The following is a 12,294-nucleotide window of genomic DNA, read 5'->3' as shown; positions in this document are numbered from 1 at the left end:
ACGCCCCCTCCACACGCTGTCTGTTGCAAAAATGGGGCAAAAATTGAAAAAAAATTGAAAAAAAATTGAAAACAAATTGGAAAAAAATTGAAAAAAATTGAAAAAAATTGAAAAAAATATGACAAAAAAAGACCAAAAAAAATGAAAAAAATTTAAAAAAAAAAAATGAAAAAAATTGAAAAAAAATATGACAAAAAATGAAAAAATAAAATGAAAAAAAATATGAAAAAAATTTGACAAAAAAATGGGGAAAAAAAAGACAAAAAATTGAAAAAAATATGACAAAAAAAGACAAAAAATGACCAAAAAAATGAAAAAAATGTGGAAAAAAAATGAAAAAAATTGAAAAAATGACAAAATAAAATGAAAAAATGAAAAAAAATATGACAAAAATTTGATAAAAATTTGACAAAAAAATGACAAAAAATTGAAAAATGAAAAAAATGTGACAAAAAATAACCAAAAAAATTGAAGAAAAAAGTTACAAAAGTGAGTTGAAAACCCAACAAAAAAAATGATGGAAAAAAGATGTGTTGACGTGAGGAAAAAGATCCTCTCGGTTCAGGCGGGAGTTAAGAGGTCACGAACCTCTGAGCCTTTAGACACGCCCCCTCCACACGCTGTCTGTGGCATCAGTGGGGAGGGGGTTCTGCTGAGGAGCAGTGGTTGGTTACTCGGCTGGTGACCAAAGCTCGGAGGCGTCTCCAGGAGGTGGGGGCGTTCCTAGGAGGACTCAGGCAAACCTATCCCTAAAATGGCCGCCATCACAGTTTTTACAGATTACTCAAAATGGCCGCCATCAGAGTTTTTACAGATTACTCAGAAATACGTGAATGTGCCAAGGCAACACTTCAGCCATGTTTTTAATGAGGGAGTGACAGAATGACATGATGGAAAGGCCTTTAAGGGGCGCTGTGGGCTGGTGTCCAGGGGGCGCTGTGGGCTGGTCTGCAGGGGGCGCTGTGGGGCCTCAGTGCGGCTGGAGGGCGTACCCCGGCAGCGGCAGCGTCTGTCCCTCCTTGGCCTCGAAGAACGTGTAGGACAGGGTGATGGTGTCGACTCGGGCCATGCGCGGGTCCAGGTCGAACTCGGGGTCGATGTAGAAGAACACGGGCATGTCCACCTCCTCGTGAGGGTTCAGACGCTGCTCCTCGAAGCAGAAGCACTGGAGGGAGACACAAACGAGACACAAACGAGACACATATGAGACACACGAGACAAACATGAGACAAACATGAGACACACGAGACAAACATGAGACAAACATGAGACACACGAGACACATGAGACACATCAGCTCTGAAAGTGAAGGAGGGAACGAGACAGCACCGACCAGGGCGAGAAGAATCCATGTTCTCACCTGGATCTCACTGAAGTATTTCCATCAGAGTATAAGAAGTACCTGGATCTTGTTGAAGTATTTCCATCAGAGTATAAGAAGTACCTGTATCTTGTTGAAGTACCTGTATCTTGTTGAAGTACCTGGATCTTGTTGAAGTACCTGGATCTTGTTGAAGTACCTGGATCTTGTTGAAGTACCTGTATCTTGTTGAAGTACCTGGATCTTGTTGAAGTACCTGGATCTTGTTGAAGTACCTGGATCTGGTTGAAGTACCTGGATCTTGTTGAAGTACCTGTATCTGGTTGAAGTATTTCCATCAGAGTATAAGAAGTACCTGGATCTCACTGAAGTATTTCCATCAGAGTATAAGAAGTACCTGGATCTTGTTGAAGTACCTGGATCTTGTTGAAGTATTTCCATCAGAGTATAAGAAGTACCTGGATCTTGTTGAAGTACCTGTATCTTGTTGAAGTACTGTCCGGCCTCGAAGGGAACCACGTTGTAGGTGGAGATGCCGATGATGGGTTTGTTTGTGGGATTCTTCGCTCGGTAAAACGCCAGCGCCGTCTCTCCAGGAACCACCTGCACAGACACGCCTTTAACCTTTGACCTTTAACCCCTGTGCCATTTAAAACACACGCCTTTAACCTTTGACCCCTGTGCCATTTAAAACATACACCTTAGTGGAAAAGTTAGCAGTAAAGTGTGGAGTGGAGTCTGTAAAGTGTGGAGTCTGTAAAGTGCGGAGTCTGTAAAGTGTGGAGTCTGTAAAGTGTGGAGTCTGTAAAGTGCGGAGTCTGTAAAGTGTGGAGTGGAGTCTGTAAAGTGCGGAGTCTGTAAAGTGCGGAGTCTGTAAAGTGCGGAGTCTGTAAAGTGCGGAGTCTGTAAAGTGCGGAGTCTGTAAAGTGCGGAGTCTGTAAAGTGCGGAGTCTGTAAAGTGCGGAGTCTGTAAAGTGCGAGTCTGTAAAGTGCGGAGTCTGTAAAGTGTGGAGTCTGTAAAGTGTGGAGTCTGTAAAGTGTGGAGTGGAGTCTGTAAAGTGTGGAGTCTGTAAAGTGTGGAGTCTGTAAAGTGTGGGGTGGATCCTGTAAAGAGTGGAGTGGAGTCTGTAAAGTGCGGAGTCTGTAAAGTGTGGAGTCTGTAAAGTGTGGAGTCTGTAAAGTGTGGGGTCTGTAAAGTGTGGAGTGGATCCTGTAAAGAGTGGAGTGGAGTCTGTAAAGAGTGGAGTGGAGTCTGTAAAGTGCGGAGTCTGTAAAGTGTGGAGTCTGTAAAGTGTGGAGTCTGTAAAGTGTGGAGTCTGTAAAGTGTGGAGTCTGTAAAGTGTGGAGTGGAGTCTGTAAAGTGTGGAGTCTGTAAAGTGTGGAGTCTGTAAAGTGTGGAGTCTGTAAAGTGTGGAGTCTGTAAAGTGTGGAGTCTGTAAAGTGTGGAGTCTGTAAAGTGTGGAGTCTGTAAAGTGTGGAGTCTGTAAAGTGTGGAGTCTGTAAAGTGTGGAGTCTGTAAAGTGTGGAGTGGAGTCTGTAAAGTGCGGAGTCTGTAAAGTGCGGAGTCTGTAAAGTGCGGAGTCTGTAAAGTGCGGAGTCTGTAAAGTGCGGAGTCTGTAAAGTGCGGAGTCTGTAAAGTGCGGAGTCTGTAAAGTGCGGAGTCTGTAAAGTGCGGAGTCTGTAAAGTGCGGAGTCTGTAAAGTGCGGAGTCTGTAAAGTGCGAGTCTGTAAAGTGCGGAGTCTGTAAAGTGTGGAGTCTGTAAAGTGTGGAGTCTGTAAAGTGTGGAGTGGAGTCTGTAAAGTGTGGAGTCTGTAAAGTGTGGAGTCTGTAAAGTGTGGGGTGGATCCTGTAAAGAGTGGAGTGGAGTCTGTAAAGTGCGGAGTCTGTAAAGTGTGGAGTCTGTAAAGTGTGGAGTCTGTAAAGTGTGGGGTCTGTAAAGTGTGGAGTGGATCCTGTAAAGAGTGGAGTGGAGTCTGTAAAGAGTGGAGTGGAGTCTGTAAAGTGCGGAGTCTGTAAAGTGTGGAGTCTGTAAAGTGTGGAGTCTGTAAAGTGTGGAGTCTGTAAAGTGTGGAGTCTGTAAAGTGTGGAGTGGAGTCTGTAAAGTGCGGAGTCTGTAAAGTGTGGACTGTGTTCCTCACGTAGATCTCGCTCTGCTGGGGGCGGAAGTTCCACTGGATGCTGGCGTGCGTGTCTGCGTTGAAAGTGACTTTCAGGACTCGCTCTTTGACGGGGCTCATGTTTTCCACCAGGGACGAGTCGTGTCCGGCCACAGCCTGGCCCCCGAGTCCCGTGGCCTGGAAAACACACATCAACACATTCATTTCAAAGATTTCCCACAATTTATTTCCCATTTTATTGAGCGGGTCATTAAGAGACGCTGCAGGTGACCAGAGGAAACAATAGTAACGATAACTTTAGCTGATGTTTTCAAAATAAAAGCCTTAAATGTGTAATGTTTTCAAAATAAAAGCCTTAAATTTGTGACGTTTTCAAAATAAAAGTCTTAAACTTGTGACGTTTTCAAAATAAAAGCCTTAAATTTGTGACGTTTTTTAAAATAAAAGTCTTAAATTTTCGATGTTTTTAAAATAAGTCTTAAATTTGTGACGTTTTCAAAATAAAAGCCTTAAATGTGTGACGTTTTCAAAATAAAAGCCTTGAATTTGCAACGTTTTCAAAATAAAAGCCTTAAATGTGTGATGTTTTCAAAATAAAAGCCTTAAATTTGCAATGTTTTCAAAATAAAAGCCTTAAATGTGTGAAGTTTTCAAAATAAAAGCCTTAAATTTTCGATGTTTTAAAAATAAAATTCTTAAATGTGTGAAGTTTTCAAAATAAAAGCCTTAAATTTGTGACGTTTTCAAAATAAAAGCCTTAAATTTGTGACGTTTTCAAACTAAAAGCCTTAAATTTGTGACGTTTTCAAAATAAAAGCCTTAAATTTGTGACGTTTTCAAAATAAAAGCCTTAAATTTGCAATGTTTTCAAAATAAAAGCCTTAAATTTGCAATGTTTTCAAAATAAAAGCCTTAAATGTGTGAAGTTTTCAAAATAAAAGCCTTAAATTTTCGATGTTTTTAAAAATAAAATTCTTAAATTTTTGAAGTTTTCAAAGTAAAAGCCTTAAATTTGCAATGTTTTCAAAATAAAAGCCTTAAATGTGTTAAGTTTTCAAAATAAAAGCCTTAAATTTTCGATGTTTTTAAAAATTAAATTCTTAAATTTGTGACGTTTTCAAAATAAAAGCCTTAAATTTGTAAAGTTTTCAAAATAAAAGCCTTAAATTTGTGACGTTTTAAAAATAAAAGCCTTAAATTTGTGGCGTTTTGAAAAATAAAAGCCTTAAATTTGTGACGTTTTCAAAATAAAAGCCTTAAATTTGCGATGTTTTTAAAAATAAAAGCCTTGAATGTGTGAAGTTTTCAAAATAAAAGCCTTAAATTTGCAATGTTTTTAAAATAAAAGCCTTAAATGTGTGAAGTTTTCAAAATAAAAGCCTTAAATTTGCGATGTTTTCAAAATAAAAGCCTTAAATGTGTGAAGTTTTCAAAATAAAAGCCTTAAGTTTGTGACGTTTTCAAAATAAAAGCCTTAAATGTGTGACGTTTTCAAAATAAAAGCCTTAAATGTGTGAAGTTTTCAAAATAAAAGCCTTAAATTTGTGACGTTTTCAAAATAAAAGCCTTAAATTTGCGATTTATTCAAAATAAAAGCCTTAAATTTGCAATGTTTTCAAAATAAAAGCCTTAAATGTGCGATGTTTTCAAAATAAAAGCCTTAAATTTGTGATGTTTTCAAAATAAAAGCCTTAAATTTGTGATGTTTTTTAAAATAAAAGCCTTAAATGTGTGACGTTTTCAAAATAAAAGCCTTAAATTTGTGAAGTTTTCCAAATAAAAGCCTTAAATGTGTGATGTTTTCAAAATAAAAGCCTTAAATGTGAGACGTTTTCAAAATAAAAGCCTTAAATTTGTGACGTTTTCAAAATAAAAGCTTTAAATGTGTGACGTTTTCAAAATAAAAGCCTTAAATGTGTGAAGTTTTCAAAATAAAAGCCTTAAATTTGTGACGTTTTCAAAATAAAAGCCTTAAATTTATGACGTTTTCAAAATAAAAGCCTTAAATTTGTGACGTTTTCAAAATAAAAGCCTTAAATTTGCATTGTTTTCAAAATAAAAGCCTTAAATTTGCAATGTTTTTAAAATAAAAGCCTTAAATGTGTGAAGTTTTCAAAATAAAAGCCTTAAATTTGCAATGTTTTTAAAATAAAAGCCTTAAATGTGTGAAGTTTTCAAAATAAAAGCCTTAAATTTGCGATGTTTTCAAAATAAAAGCCTTAAATGTGTGAAGTTTTCAAAATAAAAGCCTTAAGTTTGTGACGTTTTCAAAATAAAAGCCTTAAATGTGTGACGTTTTCAAAATAAAAGCCTTAAATGTGTGAAGTTTTCAAAATAAAAGCCTTAAATTTGTGACGTTTTCAAAATAAAAGCCTTAAATTTGCGATTTATTCAAAATAAAAGCCTTAAATTTGCAATGTTTTCAAAATAAAAGCCTTAAATGTGCGATGTTTTCAAAATAAAAGCCTTAAATTTGCACTGTTTTTAAAAATAAAAGCCTTGAATGTGTGAAGTTTTCGAAGTTTCCTTTTTTATTCTTTTTTTTAGTACAGCACTCAGACCTGGCAGTAGAGGCGGTAAAGCGGCACGGCGGCGTAGGACAGCCCGATCATTCCCACTCCGGCCGCCGCGATGTACGTCAGGGCCGTCTTGTTCCGTTTCTTCCTCTGAGCCTCCTCGGATCGAGCGCGGCTTTTCTTTGTCCTGAGCTGGAGCTGTGACGGGAGACGGTGACGCAGGAACGACCCGGGAACAACGCTCGCCTGGAACAAGGACGGAGAGGGCGGGTCATTAAGAGACGCTACAGGAACAAGGACGGAGAGGGCGGGTCATTAAGAGACGCTACAGGAACAAGGACGGAGAGGGCGGGTCATTAAGAGACGATACAGGAACAAGGACGGAGAGGGCGGGTCATTAAGAGACGATACAGGAACAAGGACGGAGAGGGCGGGTCATTAAGAGACGCTACAGGAACAAGGACGGAGAGGGCGGGTCATTAAGAGACGCTACAGGAACAAGGACGGAGAGGGCGGGTCATTAAGAGACGATACAGGAACAAGGACGGAGAGGGCGGGTCATTAAGAGACGCTACAGGAACAAGGACAGAGAGGGCGGGTCATTAAGAGACGATACAGGAACAAGGACGGAGAGGGCGGGTCATTAAGAGACGCTACAGGAACAAGGACGGAGAGGGCGGGTCATTAAGAGACGATACAGGAACAAGGACGGAGAGGGCGGGTCATTAAGAGACGCGACAGGAACAAGGACGGAGAGGGCGGGTCATTAAGAGACGCTACAGGAACAAGGACGGAGAGGGCGGGTCATTAAGAGACGATACAAGAACAACGAGGGAGAGGGCGGGTCATTAAGAGACGATACAAGAACAAGGACGGAGAGGGCGGGTCATTAAGAGACGCTACAGGAACAAGGACGGAGAGGGCGGGTCATTAAGAGACAATACAGGAACAAGGACAGAGAGAGGGCGGGTCATTAAGAGACGCTACAGGAACAAGGACGGAGAGGGCGGGTCATTAAGAGACAATACAGGAACAAGGACGGAGAGGGCGGGTCATTAAGAGACGATACAAGAACAAGGACGGAGAGGGCGGGTCATTAAGAGACGATACAGGAACAAGGACAGAGAGAGGGCGGGTCATTAAGAGACGCTACAGGAACAACGAGGGAGAGGGCGGGTCATTAAGAGACGCTACAGGAACAAGGACGGAGAGGGCGGGTCATTAAGAGACGATACAGGAACAACGAGGGAGAGGGCGGGTCATTAAGAGACAATACAGGAACAAGGACGGAGAGGGCGGGTCATTAAGAGACGATACAGGAACAAGGACAGAGAGAGGGCGGGTCATTAAGAGACGCTACAGGAACAAGGACGGAGAGGGCGGGTCATTAAGAGACAATACAGGAACAAGGACGGAGAGGGCGGGTCATTAAGAGACGATACAAGAACAAGGACGGAGAGGGCGGGTCATTAAGAGACGATACAGGAACAAGGACAGAGAGAGGGCGGGTCATTAAGAGACGCTACAGGAACAACGAGGGAGAGGGCGGGTCATTAAGAGACGCTACAGGAACAAGGACGGAGAGAGGGCGGGTCATTAAGAGACGCTACAGGAACAACGAGGGAGAGGGCGGGTCATTAAGAGACGATACAGGAACAAGGAGGGAGAGGGCGGGTCATTAAGAGACGATACAGGAACAAGGACGGAGAGGGCGGGTCATTAAGAGACGATACAGGAACAAGGACGGAGAGGGCGGGTCATTAAGAGACGATACAAGAACAAGGACAGAGAGGGCGGGTCATTAAGAGACGATACAGGAACAAGGACGGAGAGGGCGGGTCATAAAGAGACGCTACAGGAACAAGGACGGAGAGGGCGGGTCATTAAGAGACGATACAGGAACAAGGACGGAGAGGGCGGGTCATTAAGAGACGATACAGGAACAAGGACAGAGAGAGGGCGGGTCATTAAGAGACGATACAGGAACAAGGACGGAGAGGGCGGGTCATTAAGAGACGCTACAGGAACAAGGACGGAGAGGGCGGGTCATTAAGAGACGCTACAGGAACAACGACGGAGAGGGCGGGTCATTAAGAGACGCTACAGGAACAAGGACACAGAGTCAGTCATTAAGAGACGCTGCAGGTGAACAGAGGAAACAATAGTAACGCTAACTTTAGCTGAATTCACTGAGATAAACATGAGCCTTAAAATAAAAGCCTTAAATTTGTGACATTTTCAAAATAAAATCTTTAAATTTGTGATGTTTTCAAAATAAAAGCCTTAAATTTGCGATGTTTTCAAAATAAAAGCTTTAAATTTGTGATGTTTTCAAAATAAAAGCCTTAAATTTGTGACGTTTTCAAAATAAAAGGTTTAAATTTGTAAAGTTTTCAAAATAAAAGCCTTAAATTTGTAAAGTTTTCAAAATAAAAGCCTTAAATTTGTGATGTTTTCAAAATAAAAGCCTTAAATCTGTAAAGTTTTCAAAATAAAAGCCTTAAATTTGTAAAGGTTTCAAAATAAAAGCCTTAAATTTGTGACGTTTTCAAAATAAAAGCTTTAAATTTGTGGCGTTTTCAAAATAAAAGCCTTAAATTTGTAAAGTTTTCAAAATAAAAGCTTTAAATTTGTGATGTTTTCAAAATAAAAGCCTTAAATCTGTAAAGTTTTCAAAATAAAAGCCTTAAATTTGTAAAGGTTTCAAAATAAAAGCCTTAAATTTGTGATTTTTTCAAAATAAAAGCTTTAAATTTGTAAAGATTTCAAAATAAAAGCCTTAAATATGTAAAGTTTTCAAAATAAAAGCCTTAAATTTGTAAAGTTTTCAAAATAAAAGCCTTAAATTTGTAAAGTTTTCAAAATAAAAGCCTTAAATTTGTAAAGTTTTCAAAATAAAAGCCTTAAATATGTAAAGTTTTCAAAATAAAAGCCTTAAATTTGTAAAGTTTTCAAAATAAAAGCCTTAAATTTGTAAAGTTTTCAAAATAAAAGCCTTAAATTTGTGAAGTTTTCAAAATAAAAGCCTTAAATTTGTGAAGTTTTCAAAATAAAAGCCTTTGTATTTAAGTTTTGATGCCGTCATCAACATTTCAAAGAAAAAAAAGTGAAACACAAGTTGAATAAAAATAAAAATTGAAAGAAGAATTTGGGCAAAAATAAAAAATAAATGAATAATTTAGAAAACAATTGGGGGGAAAATGGGAAAATGTGGGAAAAAAAATAAAAACCTATGAATGCAAACAAAATGAATGGAAGGAAAAACAATAAATAAACATTATTCTTCAGTTTTCTGGTTCTAGGCGACAAATATTTTAGTACCGGTATCGAAACATAAATAATATGCAGCTTCTATATAGTCCATGTAAATGTCTTTAAAAATGCTTATAATGAGAAATGGACGATGGTTCACTGTAAACATGGCCCAACCCGACGCTACATCCTGGTGTCGGAGGAGTTTTTTGTGGTGCCCGAGCAGGAGGTTGTCGTTTTGTCGCCGTTTGTGGTGTTGTGTCAGAGTTTGTTGTGTGAGTGTGTAGTGTTGTGTCAGAGTTGTGTTGTGTTAGTGTGTAGTGTTGTGTCAGAGTTGTGGTACCGTGCAGTGCAGAGTCCTGGCCGGGCTGAGGTTCGTCTGTAGAGGTCGAGCCACAGACAAGGACGTGAGGCGCAGCGCTCGCAGCACCGCGGCCGCGCTGACGGGAAACATGACCAAAACGAGGCTCCGCCCACCAGCGCACAAACACACAAACACTGCAAACGCACAAACACACAACACTGCAGAAGATGAACAAGCCTTAAATTTGCGATGTTTTCAATATAAAAGCCTTAAATTTGTACAGTTTTCAAAATAAAAGCCTTAAATGTGCAATGTTTTCAAAATAAAAGCCTTAAATGTGCGATGTTTTCAAAATAAAAGCATTAAATCTGTGATGTTTTCAAAATAAAAGCCTTAAATGTGTGATGTTTTCAAAATAAAAGCCTTAAATGTGTACAGTTTTCAAAATAAAAGCCTTAAATGTGTACAGTTTTCAAAATAAAAGCCTTAAATGTGTGGTGTTTTCAAAATAAAAGCCTTAAATGTGTACAGTTTTCAAAATAAAAGCCTTAAATGTGCGATGTTTTCAAAATAAAAGCCTTAAATTTGCGATGTTTTCAAAATAAAAGCCTTAAATGTGTAGTTTTCAAAATAAAAGCCTTAAATCTGTGAAGTTTTCAAAATAAAAGCCTTAAATGTGTGAAGTTTTCAAAATAAAAGCCTTAAATGTGTGATGTTTTCAAAATAAAAGCCTTAAATTTGCGATGTTTTCAAAATAAAAGCCTTAAATTTGCGATGTTTTCAAAATAAAAGCCTTAAATGTGTGATGTTTTCAAAATAAAAGCCTTAAATTTGTGATGTTTTCAAAATAAAAGCCTTAAATTTGCGATGTTTTCAAAATAAAAGCCTTAAATTTGCAATGTTTTCCAAATAAAAGACTTAAATTTGTGAAGTTTTCAAAATAACAGCCTTAAATTTACGAAGTTTTCAAAATAAAAGCCTTAAATTTGTACAGTTTTCAAAATAAAAGCCTTAAATCTGTGATGTTTTCAAAATAAAAGCCTTAAATCGGTGATGTTTTCAAGATAAAAGCCTTAAACCCAACATTTCTTCACTTTGCTGCTTCATTCATAAAATAAATGTTCTTCCGATTCAACACCAGTTTGAAAACATTTACAAACGTTTTGTTAAAATGTTTCTCTGACTCTGAAACGTTCAGGTTTTTATCATTTATAGTTTTAAAGCTTCTTCTGCCCGGTGTTATAACTGACCTACGTTAGCCGCGTTAGCTTTAGCATCCAAACAAACGGCTTTTCCTCATTTCACTGGTTAACTGTGACTGTCACATCCGGGGCACTCACCGGGGGCTTCGCGGGGGGGTCAGAGAAGTGGATCCGCGGGACAGAAATGTGGATATTTACGGCAGTGGAGGCGAAAAACAGCGGAGAAAAGCGGCTGTAAACATGTTTCTGCGGCGGTGCGTAAACAGGAAGTGTCCGGGGGGAACCCAGGCCAGAGGAGAAACGTTCCTCTCAGAGTGAGCTGGTGTTTTTGCCGCCCCCTGCTGGATGGTGATGTTACTGAACGCTGAAGTCGTTTGTAAATTCACCTCTTACCACCCGCCAAAACCAAATGCATTCTCTCCTCTTTGCCATATTCGTCACTTTTTATTTCTCTAATGTGTTTTTGTCACTTTTTCATGACTTTTCTGCTGGATTTGTGTCATTTTTTTGTGTGGATTTTTTTCATTTTTTTTGTGGATTTGTGTCACTTTTTCTGCTGGATTTTTGTCATTTTTTTGGTGGATTTTTGTCACTTTTTCTGCTGGATTTTTTTCATTTTTTTGTGGATTTTTTTCATTTTTTTGTGGATTTTTGTCTTTTTTTTGTGGATTTTAGTCACTTTTTCTGCGGGATTTTTGTCATTTTTTTTGGTGGATTTTTGTCATTTTTTTTCTGGATTTTTGTCATTTTTTTTCTGGATTTTTGTCATTTTTCTGCTGGATTTTTGTCATTTTTTTGCTGGATTTTTGTCATTTTTCTGCTGGATTTTTGTCATTTTTTTGCTGGATTTTTGTCATTTTTTTGCTGGATTTTTGTCATTTTTTTGTTGAATTTTGTTCACTTTTTTGCTGGATTTTGTTCACTTTTTTGCTGGATTTTTTTCATTTTTTCTGCTGGATTTTTGTCATTTTTTGGTGGATTTTTGTCATTTTTTTGGTGGATTTTTGTCATTTTTTGGTGGATTTTTGTCATTTTTTTGGTGGATTTTTGTCTTTTTTTGGTGGATTTTTGTCATTTTTGTTGGTGGATTTTTGTCTTTTTTTTCTGGATTTTTGTCTTTTTTTTGGTGGATTTTTGTCATTTTTTTTCTGAATTTTTGTCATTTTTCTGCTGGATTTTTGTCATTTTTTTGGGTGGATTTTTGTCATGTTTTGGTGGATTTTTTTAAATTTTTGCTGGATTTTTTTCATTTTTTTGGTGGATTTTTGTCATTTTTGTCGCAGAACCTGGGTGTTCACCGACTGCGTTACCTCAGTGCATCTAAAACTACACAAACAGAGAAGCTCGTCCCAGACGCTCGTCCCAGGCGGTTTATTGTGTATTTGAGGCACAGGCTGCGGCTCCAAAAGCAGCACCAACAAAAAAAAACATTTACAAAAAGATATGTACATTTCCGTATAAATAAAATAACACATGATCATCTTTACAGGGACAGAGAAGAAGAGACAGAGTCACGTCGGGATCAACTTCTTAAATACTTTGGTCCAAAATGAAACAGTAAAAACGTGTATAAAAAGTTTG

General features: G+C 38.3%; 1 protein-coding gene across 1 annotated transcript; it reads right to left on the bottom strand.

Annotated features, from left to right (window-relative positions):
• Positions 1 to 932: 932 nt before the first annotated feature.
• Positions 933 to 9,661, bottom strand: cox11 (cytochrome c oxidase assembly homolog 11 (yeast); the record flags this gene model as incomplete). The annotated part of the gene is made up of 5 exons (XM_079576801.1): positions 933 to 1,165; positions 1,799 to 1,924; positions 3,461 to 3,616; positions 6,001 to 6,201; positions 9,551 to 9,661. 5 exons carry the CDS (start codon positions 9,659 to 9,661, stop codon positions 971 to 973), a joined length of 789 nt encoding a protein of 262 aa, XP_079432927.1. The 3' UTR covers positions 933 to 970.
• Between the last annotated feature and the right edge of the window lie 2,633 nt (positions 9,662 to 12,294).

The sequence above is a fragment of the Gobius niger genome (assembly GCF_951799975.1).
Source record: "Gobius niger genome assembly, chromosome: 19".
Taxonomy (NCBI): domain Eukaryota; kingdom Metazoa; phylum Chordata; class Actinopteri; order Gobiiformes; family Gobiidae; genus Gobius; species Gobius niger.
Note: the sequence above shows the minus strand (reverse complement) of the source record. Positions and strands in the feature narration are given on the sequence as shown.